Below are 26,102 nucleotides of genomic sequence, written 5' to 3' on the forward strand. Positions count from 1 at the left end.
TTCCTGGATCCCCTTTTGTGTCTGTTCCTGGATCCCTTTTGTGTCTGTTCCTGGATCTCTTTTGTGTCTGTTCCTGGATCCCCTTTTGTGGCTGTTCCTGAATCCCTTTTGTGTCTGTTCCTGGATCCCTTTGTGTCTGTTCCTGGATCCCTTTGTGTCTGTTCCTGGATCCCTTTTGTGTCTCTGGGCTTCCAGGTGCTCCCTGGAGGGAAGGGCTCCCTCTCACAGGTGCTGCAGGGTGTGAGTGCTGATGGGATCCAGTGTGGAGTGGGCTATAAATGCCTCTGCTCTGGCCACCTCTGGCTTTTGGGGGAGCTTTGCAGAGCTCCTGGCTGGGGCAGTAAGAATAGGCAGACTGTTTAACCTTTCCTGACAATGAAACTTTGTCATCTTTATAATTAACCCTGTTATTTAAATACTTCTTCCATGGTTATCACTGACAATTTCATAGCCCTTGGTTCCTTCACTTTTCCATTTCAGCTTCCTGCACTGCAGTGACTCCCAGGGGCATGACTAATTTCACTTTTCCATTTAATTGAGAGCTTGTTTCTGATTTTGTGTGTTTAACTGTAGCTTGGCCAGCTGCTCAATGCCTTGTCACTGCCCAAAATGAACCTGTCAGACCTTTTCTTTTCCTCCCAGGGAATTTAGAGAACATCTATATCCAGCCCTTTTTTCAAAAACATTTCCACCACAGGGACATGGTTTGGGTTTTCCCTGTTGTGTGTTGTGTGTCCACCTCCCCTCTTAAGGAATTCACCCAAAAAATCCTAACCTTGAAACTCTTCTTATTTATGTATCACTTCTGGTTTTCTGTCAGTAAGGACTTTCCTGACAGAAGCTTGTGGGGATGTTTCCTTTGCCACTTCCCTGGCAGTTACAGGGAGCAGATTCCCTTCTTCCCCTCATTGCTGAATAGCCCCCACCCTGCTCAGCAGAATCCTTGTGCCAGTGATGCCAGGATGGAAAAGCACCAGTGAAGGTCCTTTTCAGCACAGTGCAGGATCAGGGATGAAGGGGATGAGGATGCTGGGAGCCCACCCTCCCTCAGGATGAGATGTAACCTGGACCATAAGCAGGGGACAGTGATCTTCAGCACCATGACCCTGGCTGTGCCTGGAAGGTGAATAAATACACAAACACACGTGTGAAAACAGTGGAGTTGTGGCTGCCCCATCCCTGGAAGTGTTCCAGGACAGCAGCCTGGTCCTGTGTTAGTTGTCCCTGCCTGTGGCTGGAACTGGATGATTTGGAAGGTCTTTTCCAACCCATGCTGTCCTGTGAAGCTCCTTTGTGTGTTTCTCCTGCATCATGTTCCATGTGCTAAATTCCTCCAGACCCCCCAGTTCCCTGACCCAGCCACGTCCCAGCCTCATCTTTGTGCCTGAGAGCTGTCCCATCTCCAGGAGCTGTGACCTTGCAGCCACTGCCTTCCTGGCCTGTGGCACAGCCTGGCTGCTGCTGCCCCAGCAGTGATAATGCAGAGCTTTGTTCTGTCCCACATGTGTGCACAGCCCTGGTAACATTTACAGTGGGAATGCTGCTCCCAAGGGACACAGAGAACGGTCATTGTGGCTCAAGTCAAACTGGGATTTGTGCTGCCAGGAAACCTCTGCAATCCCCCATTGAGGCACTACTCTTTAAAATAATATTTCTGATTTGTGGCTTATTCCATGTCCCATTCCTGGCTAGAGCAGGGTGAGCACAGACCCCAGCATGGCAATTCTAAAAGCTGCTTCAACATAAGGCTCTCAGGGTGCCTTTGATCACTGATCATCAATACCAGCACTGAAATCTGGGGACACAAAGCAGACATTGAGAGTAGAAGCCGGGCTCCAGTACCCTGAGGATCATCCTGGGAACAAAAGCCAAACTTGGCATCAGGCTAGGAAAAGCCACGGGGGTTGTGAGTACCCTGTGCTCTGAGGAGGATCCTGGTTTGGGTCCTGCAGCAGGCAGGGCTGGGCTCACACATTGAGACAGCAGGAGGGAGGTTTGCAATTGGAGAGGTGTTGGAGCAGAGTTTAAATCTTAATGAAGTAGTAAAAACGTAAGTTTCTGAAATTGGGGAAGGGGGTGACAAGCAGCACTCTGGGGAATCGTGCCAAAAATGGACAGAGTTGGGCAAAGTGCCACCCGTGCAGTGTGACAGGAGCAGCAAAGCTGAGGGCAGCTCGAGGGCCAGGGCACACACAGCTGCCCAGTGCCCCAGCTCAAGAGCACTGAGGAGTTTTCTTCTATTTTTAACAAGGAATCAAAGGAAACAAGCCCTCCCCTCTGGCTGACAGCACCGGCACCAGGAGCCTCTCTGAAACACGGAGTGTCCCTGTGCTCCCTGCCCGGGGAGTGGGCGCTGCTCTACCTGCTCTGCCACCTGCCAGGGGGATGGAAGGGGATGGATGGAAGGTGTCCTGCTCTGGAGACAGCTCCCTGGGGTGCTGAGCCCCGGAGACTCCATCTCTGCAGGGCGCTGCCAGCTCTCTGAGAGGCACTGCCAGGACCGGGGCACACCCGGCAGGTGAGCGTGGCTCAGCACCTGCAGGAGGTGAAGGCGATCAGCGAAAGCACAGGAGAGGCTCGTCAGCCGCGGTTACAACGCGCTCAGCGCAGCGAGAATAAACTCATGGCCCGAGGCACTGCTCGGGTCAGGGAGCTGCAGCAGCTGGATGTGGAGATGGCAGCACGGGCTGACTAACAGGAGATGGCAGCGACATTTCCCTTCAACGGGAAACCAGCCCCAAAACCAGCTCCCAATCTGCCGTGTCTGGGCAGACTTGGCAGCACAGCTAACGAGGAGTACTGCAAAAATCCTGGGAGGGTAATGAGTGTGAGCTGGGAGGGTTTGGGAGCAGAGACCCCAGCCCTGCTTTTCATTCGGGGGATCTGCCCCCCTGCCGAGGCTGGGCTGTGTCACTGTGTTCCCGTCTCCTGTCTGGTCTCGCCCACCCCTGCAAATCTGCCAGAGGGCCGGGAGGAGTGATGCAAGGAGAGGAGTGAGCTGCAGAAGGGAAAAAAGGAATTGAGTAGGTGGAAATTCATGTGTGACTGTGAGAGGTGCAACGCACTGTTCCACTCTAAAATATAAATATCTAAAATCATGTTCTATGGGAAGCTGGCGAGTGCTCGGTGGAGGGAGCACTGTCACGCTGAAGGTGTCACTGGCGCTTGCTGCAGTCACATGGAGAAGTGTCAAACGAGAATATAGCCACAGCACAATCCCGGGGTAGCATGGGAGAAGGGGAAACCCTCGGTGTCTGCCCTATTCACAGCCAGATCAAGGATCAGGTCTCTTGGAGGGCTGTCAGTACAACGTGCCCTTTGGTTTACAACAGGGAATTCAAGGGGATTCATCATGATGGTCTAATGTATGATCTGGAGCTGGGTTGTTTTATTTTTGCCATATACAATGCCTCGTCTGTGTCTAGCCCCATAAAAAGAGTCCTGGGAGCAAGGAAGATGTGAGTGTGATGTACAGCCACACAATAACTAGACCTTGAACATTGCTGCCTGAGGGCAGCTCCAAGAAACCTCTGGTCCAGCTCCTGCATTCTGGCAGGCAGGATGCCTGCTGCTGTCTCCTGGGCTTTAATGACATGCATTAGTGCCCAGGCCTCTGGTGCAGAGAGGGCTGGAGCAGTGGGTGGTTTTCCTCCATCCCTCCCTCTGTACCACACCTCTGATTTTCCCAGGCTGGGAATGGTGCTGGGGCAGGGAGGCTCCGAGATCCCCGAGGCAGGGCAGTGATGGGATGAGGGGTTTGGGTCCCTGGGAGGGTGCTGAGCTCAGAGCCAGCCCCTGCAGCCCCTGCAGCCCCTCAGGCAGAGCTGTGAGATGCCCAGAGCTGACATGAGGGCTCAGAGCAGGGCTGGCTCCTCGCCTCCCGCTCCTGCTGTCACTCCAGCTCTCCCTGATGGCTGAACCCAACTGGCAGAGCCTTCCCGGGGGAGAAGGGGCTCCTCCTGCCCGGTTAGCAATGGATGTGTCACGGGCACCCAGTGACAGCACAGCGAGACAGGGCAGGAGTGTGGAGGTGGAAGATGCTGTGCTCAGAGGAGGGAGCTGATCCAGCTGGGAGCTCGCTCTGGAGAGAATTGCTGTTTTTCAGACAAACCGGTTTAATCCAGCTGGTTGTGTGACCCACCCAGAGATAAGGCTGGTGGCCAGCGAGGGCTGGGGCTGATCTGAGCTGGTGCTGCTGCAGTCAGAGAATCCCAGACTGGTTTGTGCTGGGAAGGGCTTCAAAGATAACCCAGTTCTTACCCCCTGCCATGGCAGGGACACCTTCCAGTGTCTCAGACTGCTCCAACCTGACTTTGGGCACTGCCAGGGGTCCAGGGACAGCCACAGCTCCTCTGGGCACCTGTGCCAGGGCCTGCCAATCTCCCAAGGAACAATTCTCAATATCCCATCCAGCTCTGCCCTCTCCCTTCTGCTTGCCTGTGGCAGCCCCCACCCCTGCATCCAGCAGTTATTTGATCCAGAGTCACCTCCTCTAGGTAGAAACTGTTGTTTTTTATTTTTATTTTAATGCTGGAGTAGTTTTCTGCAGATGTTCCCTGAGTGAGTGAGCTGTGGGATGTGGGTTGGTGAGTGAGGGAGAATGTGCTAATGTGTGGTCAAGGGGTGGGAGTGTGGGATTAGGGCAACCACAGCTTTCCTCTGTGGGAAGGATGTGAGAGCACAGCCCTGCAGAGGCTCCTGGAGAAGGAGGAGAAGGACCCCTGTGGCCAGTGGGACAAGCTCTCAGTGGCCAGGGCTCTGCCCAGTGCTGCTGGATCCCTGCACAGTGTCCAGCTGACCTGGCTCACTTGGGGTGAGACAACCCAGCTGTTTAAAACAATAAACCAAAGCAGGCAAATATGGCAGGGATTACAGAGGGATGCAAGCTGTTGCTACCCACAGGCAGGAGGATGTGGAAGTCTGTTTGCTTATTTCTCCTTTCAGTGATAAATGCTCTCAGGAATGTGGTGGGATTCTTGGGGTGTCCTGGGCAGGGCCATGAGCTGGGCTGGATGATCACTGCTGGTCTCTCCCAACTCACGACATTCTGTGATGTTCTCCTGCAGTTTGGATGCACAATCCTAGGAAAACAGGGTTGGAAGATGTCCATGGCTGTTCCTCCCTGCTGCTCTGCTCTGCTGCCACATTTGGAGCTCAAACACGCGTGTCTTCTGATGAATGAAGCCAGAAAAAGGGGAGAAGATTCCTCAGTGTCTGTGTGAGGCCTCACTCCCAGTGCTATGTGTGGTGCTTCATGTGTGGCAGAGCTTTGTATGGCCTCGATTCTATCCTCATCAGAAAATGACAGTCTGAGCATCATCACTTTCTGTGATTCTGAAAAAAATGCTAAAAAAAAATCAATTTTGAGCCCCAGATATTCACATCCTCTAAGGCAGTGCCCTATAAATCTAGTTACAGGTTCTTCTCTATTAGCAGTAAGTACTAGAACACTTTTAAATACGAACAATGGCGATGGAGAAGGATAAAATCAGAATAGTGCTCCTGTGGCTTTGTGCAGGGTAGAATCAGGGAGCATAATCCAAATAATATCTCGTGCTTTTATGGGGCTGAGTGCATATGGCGTAAATGACAGCTCATTAAACTTTATATCCTGCCTAGCAGATAAGCATGTAATTAGTATTACATCCTTTTTTATAATTAGGAGGCCTCATCCAAAAAAACGTGGCTCACAAACCATATTTGAAGGCGGTGACTCAGCCTGAATTAGGCTGTGGCGTGAGGATGGAGAGAATCGTGCTTGGGAGGATTGAAAAAAAACAAACCAGAGACAAAAGGTTGAGCTGGTGTCGGGTTCCCGTGCCCGCTGGAAAACGCAGGTGGATGAAGTTTTGAACAGGAGGGATGGGCTGGAACCCGGGATGGGCTGGAACCCGGGATGGGCTGGAACCCGGGATGGGCTGGAACCCGTGCTGCCAGCCCGGCTCGGGCAGGACCGTGTGCCGGGGGTGACAGAACACTGTGAGGGGGTGACAGGACCCTGTGCCGAGGGTGGCAGGACCCTGTGCCGAGGGTGGCAGGACCGTGTGCCGAGGGTGACAGAACACTGTGAGGGGGTGACAGGACCCTGTGCCGGGGGTGGCAGGACCCTGTGCCGAGGGTGGCAGGACCCTGTGCCGAGGGTGACAGGACCCTGTGCCGGGGGTGACAGGACCCTGTGCCGGGGGTGACAGGACCCTGTGCCGAGGGTGACAGGACCCTGTGCCGGGGGTGACAGGACCCTGTATGAGGGTGACAGGACCCTGTGCCGGGGGTGACAGGACCCTGTACCGAGGGTGGCAGGACCCTGTGCCGGGGGTGACAGGACCCTGTATGAGGGTGACAGGACCCTGTGCCGAGGGTGACAGAACCCTGTGCCGGGGGTGACAGGATCCTGTGCCGGGGATGGCAGGATCCTGTGCCGGGGGTGACAGGACCCTGTACCGAGGGTGGCAGGACCCTGTGCCGAGGGTGACAGAACCCTGTACCGAGGGTGGCAGGACCCTGTGCCGGGGGTGGCAGGACCCTGTGCCGAGGGTGGCAGCGCTGGCACCACTGGTATTTCACGGCTGAGCTACCAGGAATGCTCGGTGGGAGCGGGGGGGACACGGCGAATTCCAACGCGGGGATTATCCACGAGTGTGGCGCTGTGTCACCGGCTGCGGGGAGAGGTCTCGGTCCCTGCGTGTCCCGATCCCTGCGTGTCCCGATCCCTGCGTGTCCCGGTCCGTGCGGGTCCCGGTCCGTGCGGGTCCCGGCTCGGGGCCGGTGTTTGAGCCGGGACTGGCTGAGCTCAGCTCCCTGCGCTGAGTCCCGTTGTCCTGGGGATGAGTTGTCACCGCGCACCTGATGGCAGCCAGGGGACCCGCCGGGAGCAGCAGCTGGCGTGTGCGGCTGCAGATGGAGGGAAGGAGGTGACGAGCCAGCTGCTGCGCCCCGGCCAAATTCCTGGCGTGCTGCTGAAGGGGAGAAGCCACCGGGGCTGTATGTGCGGGGGAAGAAGTGCCGGCATCCATCATCCCCGCAGGGAAGTGGTGACAGCCACCGTCCGTGGGACGATGCTCTTTTGGGGACACGGCGCGGGGACAGGGCCCCGCAGCTCCGCGCTGGTGCCGCCTTCTCCCGCTGCCGCTGCGCATCCAGCCCTTCCAGGAGATTACGGCTTTATTCTCTCAGATCACACCACTAAGCCCGGGCAATAATCTCCCGCACAGATGTGCGATGGCAGCACGAACGTGCGAGCAGCCACCCGGGCGGGCGCGGGGCGGGCCGGAGCGGGGCAGGGCCGGGCCGGGTGGCGGTAGCGGGGCAGAGCCGGGGCAGAGCCAGGGCAGGGTGGCGGGAGCGGAGCAGGGCAGAGGCAGGGCACAGTGGGGCAGAGCCGGGGCAGAGCCGGGGCCGGGCCGGCGCCGCCGCTGCGGAGCCGCCGCTGCCCCGGGCGGGGCCGGCCCAGGTGCGGGAGCCGCGGGTAGGGCCCGCCCCGGGCCCGCCCCCGCAGCTGATTGGTCGAGCGGGCGGAGGAGGCGGGGACAAGAGGCACCGGCGCGCTCCCATTGGCCGGCGGCGGGGAGGGCGTGGCGCGGCGGCGGCGCGGGCGGGCCCGGCGCGGGCGGCGCCCCCCGAGCGGCGGCCCCGGCTCCGCCCCCGCGGCTCCGCTCCCGCCGCTCCGCCCGGCCCCGCTCCGGCCCCGCTCCGGCCCCGCTCCGGCTCGGCTCGGCCTGGCCCGGCACCGCGCTCCCGCCGCCCGCCCGCACCGGCGGCTGCGCGCCTCGCCCTAAAAACCCTTCCGCTTTGCGTTCGCTCCGGATTCTTGCGCGCGTTCCCCCGCCGTGCCGGGCAGCATGGGGCTGCCGGCGCTGGAGTTCAGCGAGTGCTGCCTGGACAGTCCGCAGTTCCGGGAGAGGCTGCGCTCTCACGAGGCCGAGCTGGACAAGACCAACAAGTTCATCAAGGAGCTCATCAAGGACGGGAAGTCGCTCGTCGCCGCCCTCAAGAGTAAGTGCGGGGCTGGGGGCGGCCCTGCGGGACCCCCGACCCCCGCCCGGCCCCGGCCGTGCCCGCCCAGCCCGGTCCCCCTGCGCCCACCCGTGTCCCCGCTGTGCCCAGCCCGGTCCCCGCTGCCCGCTGTGCTGTGCCGTGCCGTGCTGGGCCATGCGGACCTGCCCGGTGCTGGTGCTGGTCCAGCAGGATGTTCCTGCCATGGGGACATGTGTGCTCCTGGGTCTGGACCATCAGCACAGCGCGGGCCTTGCCCCAGTGCCCTGAACATGTGTGGTCCATCGGGGTGGATCCGTGGGGATGTGCAGGGTTCCGGTCCGGGTCCGTGCGCGGTCCGTTGGGATGTGTGTGATTCTGGTTCTGGTGCACCAGCTCCGGTCCGTGGCTCTCGGGGGTCGCATCCTTTGGGAGCGATTTTCTGGGGTGATGGGTTGATGCCTTTTCCCCCAGCCCCCCGCCTCCGGTTGTCCTCTGTCCCCTCTGTGCTCAGGGTTGGGGATGCCCGGAGCCCCCAGTGCGGCTCTGCCCGGGCTGGTCCCTCCAGGGCTGTCCCCTCTGTCCTGTCCTCTCTGTCCTCTCCGTCTCCATGGAGCTGCTTGCAAAGCTGCGAGCCGGTGCGGAGGGGTCTGGGTGGGAGGAGGATGCGGCGACGCAGGCTGTGGCTCCCAGGGGACAGCCTCACCTGTGGCTGGCAGTGCCCGGCCCTCCCCCGTGGCCAGGCTGGGCTGGCTCTGTCCCACGGCCAGGCTGGGGACACCTCTGCATGGCTGTGCCCTCGGGGTGCTGGGCTGGGTGGGCTGCTCCCCAAGCTGTGACTCTGTTTCTGCTGTTCCTTCGCGGGGTCATTTGGGTTTTTTCTGTTTTTAAGTTTCCTAGGCCCAAATCACAGGGTGCTTCCCCGTCTGGGGGTGTGTGTACCCAGCACACATGGTCACCCATCTGTGCCATGGGGTGCCAGGGGCACGTCACCATCACAGGTGCCATGGAGCCCCTGCAGCATCACCTGCCGTGAGCCAGCCTGCCCAGGGTCACTGTGGGGTCTGTGGGGCAGCGAGGTCACCCCAGGGTGCAGGGGCAGGTGATGCTCTGTTTCCCTGAAGGAAACAGACCTTGTCCTTTCCAGAAGGGCTGATTCCCGCTGCTTCCCCTTCTGATCTCACACCGAGCCCCATGGCTGTGGCTCCTCTGTGCTGCAGCAGCAGCTGGTCACATCTGGCTCACAGGGACTCCCATTGTACCAGCCCTTGGCATTTGGGGTTAAACAATCTCAAACCCGACAGCTGTGGGTGCATTTATGGTTCAGCAGGTCTGAGCTGTGTTCTGCTGTGGAGCTTTTGCTGAAGGCAGCAGTGCCTGGCCCTGCCTGTAGCATTCATTTCATCCCAGAACAAATCCTACAGCCTTGTTCATCACAGAAAATCCCTTTTGGGAGGGAGCTGCTGAGTCCCAATGTGTCTCTGGGCTTAGTCAGTGAGCTCCTAGCAGGTGCTGGCTGAGGTGGCCAGCTGTGCTGTTACCCTGGGCACGCTGTGTGCAGGTGTTTTGGGATGTGCTGTGTGCAGGTGTTGGGGTGTGCTGTGTGAGGTGTTTTGGGGTGTGCTGTGTGAGGTGTTTTGGGGTGTGCTGTGTGCAGGTGTTTTTGGGGTGTGCTGTGTGCAGGTGTTGGGGTGTGCTGTGTGCAGGTGTTTTGGGGTGTGCTGTGTGCAGGTGTTTTGGGGTGTGCTGTGTGCAGGTGTTGGGGTGTGCTGTGTGCAGGTGTTTTGGGGTGTGCTGTGTGCAGGTGTTTTGGGGTGTGCTGTGTGCAGGTGTTGGGGTGTGCTGTGTGCAGGTGTTTTGGGGTGTGCTGTGTGCAGGTGTTGGGGTGTGCTGTGTGCAGGTGTTGGGGTGTGCTGTGTGCAGGTGTTTTGGGGTGTGCTGTGTGCAGGTGTTGGGGTGTGCTGTGTGCAGGTGTTTTGGGATGTGCTGTGTGAGGTGTTTTGGGGTGTGCTGTGTGCAGGTGTTTTTGGGGTGTGCTGTGTGCAGGTGTTTTGGGGTGTGCTGTGTGCAGGTGTTTTGGGGTGTGCTGTGTGCAGGTGTTGGGTGTGCTGTGTGCAGGTGTTTTGGGGTGTGCTGTGTGCAGGTGTTTTGGGGTGTGCTGTGTGCAGGTGTTTTGGGGTGTGCTGTGTGCAGGTGTTTTGGGGTGTGCTGTGTGCAGGTGTTGGGGTGTGCTGTGTGCAGGTGTTTTGGGATGTGCTGTGTGAGGTGTTTTGGGGTGTGCTGTGTGCAGGTGTTTTTGGGGTGTGCTGTGTGCAGGTGTTTTGGGGTGTGCTGTGTGCAGGTGTTTTGGGGTGTGCTGTGTGCAGGTGTTGGGGTGTGCTGTGTGCAGGTGTTTTGGGGTGTGCTGTGTGCAGGTGTTGGGGTGTGCTGTGTGCAGGTGTTTTGGGGTGTGCTGTGTGCAGGTGTTTTGGGGTGTGCTGTGTGCAGGTGTTGGGGTGTGCTGTGTGCAGGTGTTTTGGGGTGTGCTGTGTGCAGATGTTGGGGTGTGCTGTGTGCAGGTGTTTTGGGGTGTGCTGTGTGCAGGTGTTGGGGTGTGCTGTGTGCAGGTGTTTTGGGGTGTGCTGTGTGCAGGTGTTGGGGTGTGCTGTGTGCAGGTGTTGGGGTGTGCTGTGTGCAGGTGTTTTGGGGTGTGCTGTGGGTTCCTGTCCCCTGGCTGTGGCTGTGCTGCTCTGGGCAGGAAGAACGCTCGCTGGCCTCTGGAGATAAGGATGTTTTTATGGCTGAATTGTTTTGTAGCTTCTATTGAATGTGTTCCTGGATTAGCCCTTAATTCCTGCACAGGCTGGGGGGAGTTCCAGTGGTGCCCAGGCTGCAGGGACAGGATTCTGCTGATTCTGCTGAGGGTAAATCAGTGTCCAGGCCCAGACTGCTGCCCTGCTGTCACCTCCCTGGCACGTGTGGCACCAGGGTGGTCCCCAGGGCGCTCTGGGGAGGGTTTGGGGCACATGGAGGCTGGGAAGGGCTGTCCCCCCCCTGGTGGGATGCTCAGCCCTCTGTGCATCCTTCTCCTGCTCTAGGAGTGACTCCAGTGGCTGCAGCTGCTCCAGTGCTTCCCACGGATCTGACCCAGCTCTTCCCACGTGTGTCACCCTCAGTGTGTGACAGGTCCAAGGTCTGGTGCCTTACAGACCATTCCAGTGCCCAGCAGCAGGGATGGAGATGCTCCAGGGGTGAGGAGCTGCTGTGCTGCCTGTTGCTGGTTGTTGTATCTGTGTCACTGCTGCAGGGGCTGGGATGTCACCCCTGTGAGCCCCCACGGTGCCTGGGGCCATTCCTGACTGTGGCTGCTTGCTCTTCTTAGCCAGCTTTTATTTTATTTTAAGTGTTGTTCCCAGGTGGTTTTGGTTTGTCCCCCCATGGCTGGCCATGGTGGCCTTATCTCTCTGTCCTTGTCTCCAGGCTGCTCCTCAGCTGCTGTGACAGTGGCTGTGGGGCTGGGCAGGCCTGGGGACAGCAGACCCCTGGCTCAGGACAGGCTGCCTGTGTACTGAGGGGTTCCCAGGGTGTCTGGGCAGTGTGACAGCCTGCAGAGTTATGTGAGGTCTTGGCAATGTCCTCTCTCCTTTTCCTTCCTCTTGCCTCTTCTGCTGAACGTTTCACATCCTCTTTGTATGGAGACAGGCGTGGGGAGAGCGTGTGTTGGTGAAGGGCTGCTTGGGCTGGGTGGTGGAGGGGAGGAGGAGGAGGAGGGAGGAAGATGAAGAGGGGGAAGAGCCCTCTGCAGAGCTGGGCAGGAGCAGCCACACCAGCACACAGGGATGGTGAGACTGGAGTAAGGACAGGTGACAAAATCCCTGCCAGGTTTGGTGGAGGGGCTGCTCTGCCCTGCTTCTGCCCTCAGTGTAGATACAGAGAGAAATAACAATGATTCACAGCACTTTCTCCTTCCCTTAGAAGCAAAAATAAATTCAGAAGGTTTAAAATTATCCTCATTTGCTGAAGGGCTGATCTTGCTAAATATCCTCAGATGCCAAGGGCATCTCTGGAGTGTGTGTGTGTCTGTGTGTACAGAAATGCTGTTGGATCTTTTTCCCCCAGTGAGTTTCTGTGCCTGTTTCCATTGTCTCCCTTTGCTGCCTGGCTGGTATTCAGTGACCTGGTTTTCAGCAAAACGTGTCCCTCTTCCTCCCTGATCCACCATCCATAAATTATTCAGAAAGTTTTGCAGATGCAGAGACTTCAAGTGTGACATAAATAATGAACTGGGAGCCTGGGTGCCGTGGAACTCGTTCTCCAGCACAGGAGCTGTGGTGGCATCAGGACCAAGGATGCTGAAGGATTCCATCCCTTTGCATGTCCCTGTGCCAGGGGCAGGCAGGGAGCCAGTGGCTCGTCCCTGTGCTGGCATCACCTCCAGCTTCCATGGAGAGGGAGCTGCAGCCCAGGCACCCAGATGGTGATGGGGAGGTGCTGCAGCTTGCTTTGGGAGCCAGGCAGCACATGGAAGGGCAGAGGATGTGGGGGTGCAGGGCTGCCAGCCATCACCTCCCCCTCCTCCTCTCCTCTCCCCCCCATGCTGCCAGCCCCGTGTCCCACTGGCCATGGGGCTGTTGTCCCCTGCAGCCCAGTGCCCTGCCACGTTTCTGCTGCTCTGTTTTCCCTCTTCCAACTCCCAGGCACTAATTTGAGGCCACCAAACCCGTCCACGCCCCGGCTGCTGCCGTGTCCCAGGGACAGACTGCAATTTGTGTGCTGGGGCTGGGCTGGGGCTCTGAGCCCCCTCCCCACGGGGGCACACGGGCTGGGCACGGCTCCAGGGGAAGGCAGAGGTGCCTGTGCCCCACGAGGCACAGCTGGGTTTGGTTTGTGGGTCACTTTTCCTGTAGCTGTGTTTTTGGCCAGGTCACTGCAGAGCTGTGGCAGCAGCGAGGAGGGACAGGACCCAAGGGGTGGTTGCTGATGGATCCTGCAGTGCTGGGAACTCCTCTGGCCCCACCAGCTCCCAGGGCAGGTCTGTCCCTCTGTCCCCCAGGTCTCATGCCAGCTCTACTCCACCAGAGTGTCCCATGCTGGCTGTGGTGAGAGCTGGGGCTGCCCCTGCTCCCAGCTGGGTGCCTTGTGCTGTCACACAGGTGTGCCCTCCCCTCTGCCTCTGCCTGCTGGCTGTGGTTTTAATGAGTTTAATTTTTAATGAGCTGGCCCCTGGGCTGACTCCGTGTGCTGCACCATGCTGGGGGGCTGTGGTGGCTCTGGGGTGGTTCCTGGTGCTGTTCCAGAGGCTGGGGGCTTCTGTCCCACACATCTGCTGCCACCACCTTTAGGAGGTGTCTGTGTGTCTGTGCCCGTGGCAGTGGGGTGGCAGTGGGGTGGCAGTGGGGTGGCAGTGCCCATCCCACACCGAGCTGGCTCTGGAGCTGCAGCAGGCTGGAAGTGAAAGTGAAACACACTTTGCCCAGTGTTTGCTTAACTCTCTTTTTACACAAACAAGGCTCGGGCAGGTGATAAGGAAACGTGACAGGCCAGTGCTGCTGATTGTCCCTCTGTCACTGCCTGTCCCACCCTGTCCCCGTGGCCCCTGTGCAGCTCCCTCGTGCCCTGGCAGTGGGTCTGGGGGACCCTGGCCCAGGTGGGCACAGGGCAGGTGTGGTAAATAACAGTGCTGTGCCCCCCAGTGCCCTGCTGTGCCCTGCAGGCAGAAAGCCCTGGGGTGTGCTGGGCTGCTCCCAGTCTGGGGCTGCTTTATCCTGGTGCCATCTGGGTGACACCCCAGGTGCTGGGGAGAAGGAACCCAAAGCCCATCTTAGGTTATTTTCATCCCTTTTGCTCCTCTGGTCCCTGAAGAAAGCAGTCACAGCCCAAACCTTCTCACCAGAGGGATCAAGGTTCAGCTTTAGCTCTGGCCTCTCCAGGCACTGCCCCCCTGTGCAGGTGCAGTGCTCAGAGCTGGCTCCAGCCCAGGACAGCACAGGAGTTGACGGGCTCCTCTGCAGGAAAAGGAGCTCTCTGTGCTTTCTGGAGGGTGCAAAGGCAGCAGCAGCACCTGGCTGGGTTGCTGTGACCTCTGGCACCTGGCTGTGCTGGGTGTGGGGCAGCCCAGGTGAGTCACCTGTGGCTGCACAGCCCAGCCTGGCTCTTCCAGGGCCTGGGAATTGCTGCCTTGCAGCAGGGGAGGATTCCTGCAGCTCATGCCTTGCCAGGGAGCTCCTTCCATGCTCAGGGGGTCTGGGGGTCCCTGCCTGCCCCCGGGCTCTCCCTCTGCCTCACAAACCACATTTGCTGAAATGATTTACTGTGTTTTTATTCCTGCTTTGTTCAGCCAGCTGAGGTGTAAGGTGGCTCTCCTGTGTCAAAGGTGCATTTTTTCTCTTCATTCCTGTGTAGGGAACTTTGAGCTGTGGAGGGGACACGGTTGTGGCTCAGCCACAAGCACCAAGGATTTCTCTTTCTTCATTTGCATGACCTGTGTGGCTTGTGCTGCCACATCTTTAATAACCTGTCTGGGATTTTATTCAAATGGGGGATAGGACAGGTGATAATATGTGCTTCAGCTTCAGCACAGGCTGATCCTCCTCCTCCTGCCCAGTGGGAATCAGCAGCAGGAGCATTTTCCAGCCCTGGAGGGGTGGGTGTCCCAGCAGGGGCTGCACACTGACCCACCTGCCTCTGCCTGGGGGTCACAGGGAAACTTGCCCTGCTGGATTTCTCCCAGTGTTTTTCCCAATAATGCCTGGAATTTTGACCAGTTTGTGTAGATTTTAGGACTATTTCTGGGCAATTTCATTTTAGTTTTTATTGGATTTTTGCTTTTCTTAGTGCGAATTTTCAGGGATTTTTCTGGTTTGTTAGGCTGAACTTTCCCTGGATTTTTCCTGATGCTTTCCCACCAATCCTTGGAATTTTGGCAGAGTTTGGGTGTGTTTGATTGCAGGAGTTTTTGGGCCATTTTTTGCACCATTTTAAGAGGTTTTTGGTCCATTTTAAGTTATATTTCCTCTGGATATTTTGCCCACTCATTTTCCCAGGTTTTTTCCTTAGAAATCCCTGGAATCTCACTGGATTTTGGGGCCATTTTTGGTTTTTTATTACCTGTGGGGTGTGTGTGCCATCACTGTGGAGTGTGTGCCATCACTGTGGGGTGTGTGCCATCACTGTGTGGGGTGTGTGCCATCACTGTGGGGTGTGTGCCATCACTGTGTGGGGTGTGTGCCATCACTGTGGGGTGTGTGTGCCATGGGGTGTGTGTGCCATCACTGTGGGGTGTGTGTGCCATCACTGTGGGGTGTGTGTGCCATGGGGTGTGTGTGCCATCACTGTGGGGTGTGTGCCATCACTGTGGGGTGTGTGGTATCACCTGTGGGGTGTGTGCCATCACTGTGGGGTGTGTGTGCCATCACTGTGGGGTGTGTGCCATCACTGTGGGGTGTGTGCCATCACTGTGGTGTGTGTGCCATCACTGTGTGGTGTGTGCCATCACTGTGGTGTGTGTGCCATCACTGTGGTGTGTGTGCCATCACTGTGGGGTGTGTGTGCCATCACTGTGGGGTGTGTGTGCCATCACTGTGGGGTGTGTGCCATCACTGTGGGGTGTGTGTGCCATCACTGTGGTGTGTGTGCCATCACTGTGTGGTGTGTGCCATCACTGTGGTGTGTGTGCCATCACTGTGGTGTGTGTGCCATCACTGTGGGGTGTGTGTGCCATCACTGTGGGGTGTGTGTGCCATCACTGTGGGGTGTGTGTGCCATCACTGTGGGGTGTGTGCCATCACTATGGTGTGTGTGCCATCACTGTGGGGTGTGTGCCATCACTGTGGTGTGTGTGCCATCACTGTGGGGTGTGTGTGCCATCACTGTGGGGTGTGTGCCATCACTGTGGGGTGTGTGCCATCACTGTGGGGTGTGTGTGCCATCACTGTGGGGTGTGTGTGCCATCACTGTGGGGTGTGTGCCATCACTATGGTGTGTGTGCCATCACTGTGGGGTGTGTGTGCCATCACTGTGGGTGTGTGTGCCATCACTGTGGGGTGTGTGCCATCACTGTGTGGTGTGTGCCATCACTGTGGGGTGTGTGCCATCACTGTGGGGTGTGTGCCATCACTGTGGTGTGTGTGCCATCACTGTGGGGTGTGTGCCATCACTGTGGTGTGTGTGCCATCACTGTGGGGTGTGTGTGCCATCACTGTGGGGTGTGTGCCATCACTGTGGGGTGTGTGCCATCACTGTGGGGTGTGTGGTATCACCTGTGGGGTGTGTGCCATCACTGTGGGGTGTGTGTGCCATCACTGTGGGGTGTGTGCCATCACTGTGGGGTGTGTGCCATCACTGTGGTGTGTGTGCCATCACTGTGGGGTGTGTGTGCCATCACTGTGGGGTGTGTGTGCCATCACTGTGGGGTGTGTGTGCCATCACTGTGGGGTGTGTGTGCCATCACTGTGGGGTGTGTGGTATCACCTGTGGGGTGTGTGTGCCATCACTGTGTGGTGTGTGCCATCACTGTGGGGTGTGTGGTATCACCTGTGGGGTGTGTGTGCCATCACTGTGGGGTGTGTGTGCCATCACTGTGGTGTGTGTGCCATCACTGTGTGGTGTGTGCCATCACTGTGGGGTGTGTGTGCCATCACTGTGGGGTGTGTGCCATCACTGTGGTGTGTGTGCCATCACTGTGGGGTGTGTGGTATCACCTGTGGGGTGTGTGTGCCATCACTGTGGGGTGTGTGTGCCATCACTGTGGGGTGTGTGTGCCATCACTGTGGGGTGTGTGTGCCATCACTGTGGGGTGTGTGTGCCATCACTGTGGGGTGTGTGTGCCATCACTGTGGGGTGTGTGGTATCACCTGTGGGGTGTGTGCCATCACTGTGGGGTGTGTGTGCCATCACTGTGGGGTGTGTGCCATCACTGTGGGGTGTGTGTGCCATCACTGTGGGGTGTGTGTGCCATCACTGTGGGGTGTGTGCCATCACTGTGTGGTGTGTGCCATCACTGTGGGGTGTGTGCCATCACTGTGGGGTGTGTGTGCCATCACTGTGGGGTGTGTGCCATCACTGTGGGGTGTGTGTGCCATCACTGTGGGGTGTGTGGTATCACCTGTGGGGTGTGTGTGCCATCACTGTGGGGTGTGTGTGCCATCACTGTGGGGTGTGTGCCATCACCTGTGGGCTATGTGGCATCACGTGGGGTGTGTGGCACCCTCCATGTCCCCTGTGCCTGGGCTCTGGCTCTGCAGGGTCCTTTCCCCTTGCTGTGCAGCTCACAGGGACTGTGATCCCTGAGGAGATGCTGTTCCCATGGTTGCTCAGGGAGGTGGGAGGCAGGGCTGGCTGTCTGCAGGCTCTCACACGGTGCTGCCCTGGCTGATTCACCTGGGGGATGGCACAGGACCACCACCCCTTTGTGGGCACCCTAAAATCGAGGTGCTTCTCCCAGGGCAGGAGCAGGGCATGAACCAGGGCTGGAATTCCTGCAGCACCACAGGGGCTCCGTGCCCCCATCGTGTCTGATTGTGCTGTGGCTGCTTTGGGGCCCTTCTGCAGCAGGGGGACAGCAGGGGACAGCAGGGGGACAGCAGGGGGACAGGCTGTATCAGGCACCCCTCTCTGTCCCTGCATCCCTGGCTCTCTGGGGTGCTGTGATGAGTCTCTGCAGCGTGACCGTGCTGGGTGGGAGGGAGGGAGGGAGGGGGAGCTCTGTACAAACCTGCACAGCTTGTTCACTGCTGTGAATCATCCCCCTCTCCTCCCCCGGGCACGAGAGTGCCTGTCACTGTGCTGGGGACAGGGATGTTTCCCTGGTTTCCATTTCCCGGGGACAGGGATGTTTTCCCATGTTTCCCCTGTTTTCTTGGGACAGAGATGCTTTCCCTGTTTTTCATTTTCCTGGGACAGGGATGTTTCCCCTGTTTCCCCTGTTTCCCCTGTTTTCCCTGTTTTCCTGGGACAGGGATGTTTCCCTGCTCTCCTGGCCAAAGGTGCTGCCACCTGCTCCCCAGCCCTGCCCTGTGCTCCTGATATTTAGGGCATCCCAGAGGAATGGCAGGGATGGTGCCAGGTGTGGCTGGGAGTTGTTCCCCTCCTCTGTGCCCAGCAGCTGGTGGGGTCAGGGTGTTCAGGGGGTGCTCTGTGGCACAGGGACCATGGCACTGAGGGAAGGGGGGTGTGTGCCATGGTGCCAGGCAGGTTTCCAGCTGGAGCTGTGGGAAGCTCACCAGCCTCCAAACCATCTGGCTGTGGCACGTGGAGCGGGGGCTGAGGCACAGCCACGGGCTGGCTGCTGCCTGCTCCCACCCTCCCTGCACTGTGCACCCCAGGCAGGGCTGGGAGCCACCTGGGCCACTGCAAGGTGTCCCTGGCCATGGCAGGGCGTGGGATGAGAGGGCTTTGAGCTCCCTTCCAAGCCAAAGCAGTCTGGGATTCCATGATGCACAATGGGAGCAGCAACTCCCAGCTCCTCCCAGCCACACCTGGGAGCATCCCTGCCATTCCTTTGGGATGCCCTAAAGATCAGGAGCACAGGGCAGTGCTGGGGAGCAGGTGGCAGCACCTTTGGCCAGGAGAACAGGAAAAGCATCCCTGTCCCAGGAAAACAGGGTAAACAGGGAAAGCATCCCTGTCCCAGGGAAATGAAAAACAAGAGGAAGCATCCCTGTCCCAGGAAAACAGGGGAAACAAGGGAAACATCCCTGTCCCAGGAAAACAGAGGAAACATCCCTGTCCCAGGAAAATGAAAAACAGGGGAACATCCCTGTCCCAGGAGAACAGGGAAACATCCCTGTCCCAGGAGAACAGGGAAACACCCCTGTCCCAGCTGTGAAGGGTTCTCTGGGCCAAGTGACCTGTGCAAAGAGCTGGTGTGTGCCTTTCCCTGACAGTGCCTGGGACAGTGCCCTGTGCTGGTTTTATTCCTTTTCTTGCTGGAGCAGTGTCTGTCCAGAGCAATGCCCTGGCTGAGTGCTGGTTGCTAAGCAATGTTCCCAAAAAATCCCAACCATTGCAGGCAGAGCCCTCCCATGAGTTCTGGGGAAAGCCCAGCTAAGGCAGTGATTTCTTCCTGGAAAGGGTGGTCAGGTACTGGCACAGGCTGCCCACTCACCATCCCTGCAGGGGTTTTCCAGATGAGGACAATGGTCAGTGTTGGCTTTGGCAGTGCCAGGGGAGCAGCAGGAATGAGAATCTCAGAGGGCTTTTCCCACCTGGACATTCCATGGCTCTGTGCTGTGCTCTGGGCTCTGCATCCCTGTTCTCACCCTGCCTGCCTCCCCATCTCCACTGGAGGTTTCATTTATATTTCTCTTTTCCTGCCCAAGCAGGAAAAATTGACTCACTTGCCACTGATGTTCCTGCAAGCACAGTGGGATTTTTCCTGTTCTTGCAGCTGAGGTGGAGGAGCACTGGTGACAAGAGGATTTCCTCAGTCTCCTGGGGAGGAGGAGGAGGAGGAGGAGGAGGAGGGAGGTTGTGCAGAGCTGTGCTGGAGGGTCTGGGGGCTGAGCCCCCTTCCCTGGGCTGTCTGTGGCCTGGGCTGCTGCCCTGGGGTGGGCACAGAGAGGGGACAGGGCTGGCACTGCCCTGCCATGGCCTGGCTGGTCTGTGCCATCTCCTGTCCTGCCCACCTGGGGTCTCTGGGCCACCATCCTCTGGGCACCCCAATGTTTTGAGAAATCAAGCAGGCTCCCTGTGGCCCACCTATTAACTAATTAAATTTAATGACAGAGTGATCCAGAAGCAGGGCCAGTGCCTGAGGCAGTCTGCTCTGGCACAGCCCCCCGTGCAGGGCTGCCCTCCCTGCCAGACCCCCTCTGCTCCACTAATGGGCATGGCCTGGGTCAGGAGCAAATTTCTTGTGGATTAGTGTCCTCTAAATCGATTAGCTGTCTCAGGCAGGGTGTTCTGTCCTAATGAAATGTGATTCCAGGCTCCAGTCGATGAAATGTTGTGGTAACAAGGGTAAAGTCATCTGCAGCCTTCCTGTGGGTCGTGCCAGGGTTTGGAGAGGAATCACAGAATTGCACAATGACTGGGGATGGAAATGACCTCCAAGATTATCAAGTCCAGCCTGTGACCCAGCACCATCTTGTCAAGCAGCCCAGAGCACTGAGTGCCACATCCAGTCCTTCCTTGGGCACCTCCAGGCATGGGCTCCACCCTGAGCAGCTCCTTTCAATGCCTGACCACTCTTTCCAGGAAGAAATTTCTCCTGATGCCCAACCTGGACCTCCCCTGGCACTTTGAGGAGAAGCTACAATTACTGGAGCAGTGTTATGCTGGTTGGAGCAGACCTGCACTCCCAGGGAGGGATCTGGGGGCCATGGGGAGCTGTGAGTAAAGGTGTCACTTCCATCCTGCCCTCACTGCCAGGTGTGAGGCTGGAGGCATTTCCATCCCCTGCCTGGAGCAGTGGCAGTGGGGCAGCGTGCAGCTGGAGGGGAAATGTGATACTGAAATCCTTGTTTTGGGAATAGCTCAGGGATGGGGGTTTGAGGGTCAGGCACTGGTGCAGTGGCACAGCCCTGTGAGCCAGCACTGTGCCCAGATCCCCAGTCTGCCTGGGACACTGGGTTTTCACTGCTGCTTCCTCGTGTTGTTCACCGTGCAGCCCATGGAAATGCCAGCCAGAGCTGTAATTTTCCATTTCATTGGAAATGAAATTCATTTCCATGTCCCTGATGTTTTCCAGGCACTTAAGCTGTGGCCTGTGTTTGCTGTTTGGATGCATCCCTGCTCTGTGTTGGAGTGGTGAATATTTACATTTGATTTTGTTCAGAGCCCTTGCTGCTCCCTCCTGAGCCCCTGTGCTCCCTGCCCAGCAAACTGTGCCTGCAGGTCAGGATGGGCCAGGGGCTTCTGCCACAAAACAACACCAGGATGTGAACAAAAACAAGCCCAGGGCAAAGTGCCAGACGTGGGAGCTGGGTGGGGAAGTGGAGAAATCCCGTTTGGTTTTGTTTTGCTGCTCAGAACTCTGTGTCCAGCACAGGGGAGCAGGGATGGCACTGGGGGATGCTGCCCTGTGCCCCTGCAGGAGCTGTGGGGGGATGTCAGGGGCTGTGGGAGGACTGGGGTGTCTGGCAGAGCACCAGGGAGCCCCAGGCAGGGTTTTGCTCAGTGCTGGAGGGTTTGCTGGTCAGCCTGGGGGCTGCCTGCTGGGTGGGGGTACCTGGCTTTGAGCCCCTGCTCTCCCAGGGCCATCCTGGGGCTGTGCAGTGGTTGTAGGAGGGCTCTGGCAGGTCTGGGTTTCTCTGAGCCCCTCTGCTCCTTGCTGGGAGGGAGGCTAGTGCCTCCTGCAGCTGCACACATCTGTCTCCTCAGGCTCTCCAGGAGTGGGAAGCCTTTCCAGGGGTCATTTACATCATCCCTGGGTTTTGTTTCCTGCGTGTCCTGGTGCAGGCAGGGCAGGCTGTGCTGCCAGGCATCTGTGGCTGCACACACAGGAGTGCCCAGAGCTCCTGGTCACTCCATCTGCCACTGCTGACCTTCCTCCCCACCCTTCATCATCTCCTCTGGCCCCTCTGCCCACAGCTCTGACCCAGGAGCTGCTGCAGCTCATTAAAATAACCTGATTAATGCAGAGCTGGGGCAGGGCCAGCCTGGACTCAAGACAGAGCACTTCACTCTGCAAAGCCCTGCTTGGGTAAGGGCAGAGCATCCTCCAGGGGCTCCACAAGGCACAGGGGGAGTCTCCCAGATTTCCTTTCCTGTGGAATGGAGAGGTCATTGCTTGATGATTCCCATGCCCAGGGCTGGAGTCCCTGTGGGTGGGACCCTTGGTGAGGGGCACTTCATTAACTGTGTCAGGGACACCTCATCAGCTGCATCATTAACCCACCCCTGCTGCCTCCCCTGCCACTGTCACCACCCTGGTGACACTCAGGGGGGAAAGGCAGAGCTCTCACAGCCTCTCCATCCTTCCTGCTCAGATCTTCTGAGCACTTGCCCATCAAGTCATAATGCTCCAGAGCCTGAGCCACCCCAGGGCTGATCCATGGTTGGGAAGTGAGGCACAAGGGTTCCAAGTGACCATCAGCTCCTCAGACCAGGGGAGAACAGGAGAGTGGCTGGAGCAGGGCGTTGAAGGGTTGGCTTCTTGCCTTGGGTGTCACCCTGGACTGGCAGCTTGGCCCTGGTGGGTTCTGGCTTCATTTCCCTTGCACCTCCAGTGCCTCCCATCAGGGATCTTGGGAAGCTTTGCAAACACGTCCTGGCCTGGCACAGCTCCCAAGACAGCTCTGAGCATTATTGATTTGGGGGTGGCACGGTGACGTGCCGGGCTGTGGGCTGGTGGGCAGCAGGGGATAATTTTAGCTGTGCAGCCAGGCAATCCTTCCAAGGGACAGCTTTGTTTTTCACCAAGTGCAGAACCTTTATCTCTCAAAATACCAGGGGAATAATCCATTCTTCAGCGTGTTGCCCCAGCCTGCTGTGCTGTTTGAGCTGGTCAGTGGTGCCATTGAGGGTGTGGAGCCACGCTGGTGTGTGGATCCAGGCATGGGGATGCCCAGCACTGCCCTGGCTGCAGGCAAGGCTCAGCCAGAGCTGTGGCACCTCCTGGACCTGCCCTCTTGGGGCATCTTGGACAGAGCTTCAGGTTGTTTTGTGCTTCAGCACATCTGAGCTGAGTTGTGTGTTTGTAACTTCCCCTGGTGAAAATGTGTGCTGGGGTTTTGAAATGCTGGGGTTTGGCTGTGCTGTTCAGACAGGCTCAGCTGGGGGCTGTGTGTGTGCAAAAGGCACCCAAAGGGGTCTGGGGGCTGCCACAGCAGTGATGCTCTCCCTGCCTTGGGGTGAGCACAGGGCTGTGCCCCTGGCCCTGCTCCTGGGGTCACCTTGCTGTCCTTGCACCCCTAACTCCATCTCAGGGCAGCCTCTGCAGGGCTGTGTGCAGAGCTGTGCTGGAGCTGGGTGGGCTCTGCCCATCTGCTTTTGTACATTTGCTCAGGATGATTCAGAGGGGAACCTCCAGCAGTCCCATCCTCAATCTCTGCTTAGCTGCAGGTGTTGAATGAGCAGCTGAGTGCTGGTTCTGCCTGCAGTGGCTCTGGCCAGAGCACTGTGCTGTCTCACAGAGCAGGGCTTTGCTGAGCTTGCTGCAGAGCACAGAGAGGGGATTTGAACCTTCTGGAGCAAGTGAAGCGTTTCCTGACGCTTGGTGCTGACCCAAGGGCTGGGGCTGGGGGGGTAAAACCCCAAAGTGGCAGCTGTAAATGCTGTTTTCAGGCAGGAGGGCCTTGTTGGGTTCCTGCAGGATGGATGGGTGTCCCATGTGTCCCTTGCAGGTGCTCTCATGCCCAGCTCTGCCCTTCCCCAAAGCCCTTCCCGGGTCCCAGGGCTGCAGGAGCTCTGGGTGACCCCAGAAGGGTGCTGGGGGCACAGACACCATATTGCTGCTCCCTAAGCCCCTGGCAGCTCCAGTCTGGCTGCTTGCCTGCTGATTAGGGTGGCTGCTGCCTGGATTACCCATCCCAGCCCTGGGATTGCTCTGTGCTGGCTGTGCAGGGGCTGCCCCAGTGGCCAGGTGCTGTGTCCTGTTCCTGTGCCCTGCCTGGGGCTGGCACTGTCCCCCTGTCCCTCTGCAGGGGACAGACAGCCTGAGCTGTGTTCCTGCTGTTCTTTGCTGCAGGGGAAGGAAGGGGCAGGAGTCTCAGTTCCTGTTGTCCACTTGAACATTAAATACAGGCTGTTAAGCAGTTTTCTTTGCAGGAAGTGTAGAAATCCAGCTCCTGTGAGCAGAGCTCTGGCAGAGCCCACAGCTTGCCTTGCAGCAGCATCCTCTGCTCCCCTTTGTAGCAGCATTAACCCTTCCTGGCCACACTCAGCAGCAGGTTTGTCTTTAACCTGAGCCCCCATCCTGCTGCTTCTGGCCTGTCCCAGTCCAGCTGAGCCAGAGCTTTTTGCTCTTTCCAGCTCAATTAGCAAAGCAGAGTCAGCTCTGGGGAGAGCCCCCACCTCTGAGCCAGCAGTTTCACTTTCCCCTGGCTGACCTGATCTTTCCAGCACAGGACCAGGCAGGAGGGGACATTTGTGACACCTCATTTGTGTGTGTTGTGGTTCCCCTCAGGGTCCTGGCTGTTGTTTTTGGGGTGCTGGCTGCAGGCCTGGCTGGGATGGGGTCACCCCTCAGTGCCTGGGGTGCTGCTCTTGTGGAGGAGCCTTGGGAAATCATGACACTTCTTCTACAAACTGCTTTCTCACCAGTTCCAAATTCCTTTGGAAGAGGCTTTATATGTAAAAGGCCACTTCAGTCTCCCTGCAGCCACTTCCCAGAAAGACTGGGCTGTCAGCAGCTGAGGAGGAGGAGGGCTGATCCCTTGCAGGATTCCTGGGGGCTGCAGAGGGTCCCTTCAGCCGGGTTTGGAGGGAGCCCTGGGGCTGGCCTGGGATGGATTCAGCCAGGAATTGCCCAGCTCCCAGCTGCAGAGGGAGGAGGAGGGTGGGCTGGGTGTGAGGGACAGGGACAGACACAGGGGGATGCCAGGACAGGCTGCTGCCCTCTGCCCTGCTGCAGCCATCCAGGGCTAGGTGGGGAGCATGCATCACCTTGAAAAGGACATTTTATTTAGATCCTTGGTTGTGTAGCTGTGCAGGTGGACTTGTGTGTGCCAGTGTTCTGTTGTTCTGTCAGGGGGAAGTTTTTCCTGAAGGAATTGTCCCATCCTCACCAGCTCAGGTGGGAAAAGGGAGCTGTTGGTGATGATGATGATGATGATGATGATGATTATGATGATAGCTGCAATCTGAGCTGGTTGTGTTGCTCAGGCAGAAGGATTTCTCAAGCTTTTTGTGCTGGTTTTCCCTGATGCTCTGGTTGACTGATCAAGCCAGCAGAGAATTTGGAAGGAAAACTTGCCAGACTCACGTGCAGCGTCTGGGTGGTTTTGCAGCAGATTCTGTTGAGCCTTTGCAGGATTTTGGGTTTGTTTGTTCCCAGCCCTGGGAAAGAAGAACCCCCAGGGGCTGAGGCTCTTAAGGGGCTGCCCTGTTCTCCCTGTGCCTTCCTGCTTCCACTGCAGGGGTATTGTCCCAAAATGTGCAGCTTTAGGAAGAGGTGACATTGGGGCATGGGTGGGTTTGACAGTGGCCCAGGGGCCCCACAGGGTGGGCATGGGTGCCCCTCTCTCCTTTTCTGGCTGATCCTGCTGCTAATTTTACCCTTTATCAGTGTCACTCCAGGAGTTATCTCCCTCTCCCTGGCCTATTTATAAGCACCCTGGGCCACTGCTGTCAGTGCTGCTGGCTCCCAAGGCTCTTGGCTTTGCTGTGCCTGGTCCCAGAGCCCTGAGCTGCTCCTCACTCTCAGGTGGGGCTGGGGGTGGTGACCCTGCCCCAGGTCCCCCCAGGGGTTCATCCCTGTGCTGCAGCAGCCTCCAGCCCTGGGGTCCTGCCCAGCCTGGGGTGGCACATCAGGCCTGGCTCAGGTGGGGATGTGGCACCTGGAATGTGGCCAGGGGCTCGGGGGGCTGGGGGCCAGCAGGGGCTGGGGGAGGACATGGCTGCTGGAATCGTTAACCTCATTAACATCATGAATATCATTGACATCATCTTTGTGGCTATTGCAGGGCAGGGTGGGTTATTGCAGGAGGGGCTGGGTGGGGGTCCCTGAGCCCTGGGGCTGCTCTGGGAGGGAAGGAGGCTGCTCTGCTGCTGACACCAGCAGGGGCATGTGGAAAAGAGCAGGGAGAGCTGTCCCAGTGCCCTTTGCTCAGGGAACAAACCTTCCCACCCTCTCAAGTCCCTCTTTTCAACCCTGGCCAGGAGATGCTGAGAAGTTTCCCCAAAAAACGTGTCTTGTTTCTGTAGGTGCCCTGGAGACTCCTGGCAGGGGAAGGGTGTAAAACCAGGCTCATTCCATCCTCCAGGGAGCAAAGTGCAAATCCTGTTACGTGTGAACCTTCTCCTTGGAGAAGCCCCCTCTGTACTTTTCCACTGGGAAAGCTCCTGGGGATTTCCCTGCCCTGGCTGGGTGATTTCCTGCTGCCTTAGGAAGCAGTTGTGTGAAGGCAGCTGGGACTGAGCTGGGCAGGATTAACCCAGGGCTGTCAGCAGCAGGATGGGAAAACAGCTTTAGTGCTTGCAGAAAGCTGCCAGCTCCCTTATCCCATGGGGAAAGCACAACACTTGGACTGTGCTGTGGGTATCTCTTGGCT

The 26,102-nt window shown here is 57.9% G+C and overlaps 1 protein-coding gene across 3 annotated transcripts in view; it reads left to right on the top strand.

Moving 5' to 3' along the window:
* The first annotated feature begins 7,625 nt into the window (after positions 1–7,625).
* The window catches only part of ARHGAP26 (Rho GTPase activating protein 26), a 107,071-nt gene continuing 88,594 nt past the window's right edge, over positions 7,626–26,102 (top strand). Inside the window, exon 1 of one of the 3 annotated variants that reach the window (XM_079319722.1) lies at positions 7,626–7,992. In XM_079319722.1, the coding sequence (XP_079175848.1) occupies positions 7,839–7,992 (154 nt within the window). In that variant the 5' untranslated portion in view covers positions 7,626–7,838. The remainder of the gene's footprint in view (positions 7,993–26,102) is intronic. The other 2 variants (XM_079319723.1, XM_079319721.1) reach the window with 2 other exon arrangements.

Source organism: Erithacus rubecula, assembly GCF_903797595.1.
Source record: "Erithacus rubecula genome assembly, chromosome: 16".
Classification (NCBI taxonomy): Eukaryota; Metazoa; Chordata; class Aves; order Passeriformes; family Muscicapidae; genus Erithacus; species Erithacus rubecula.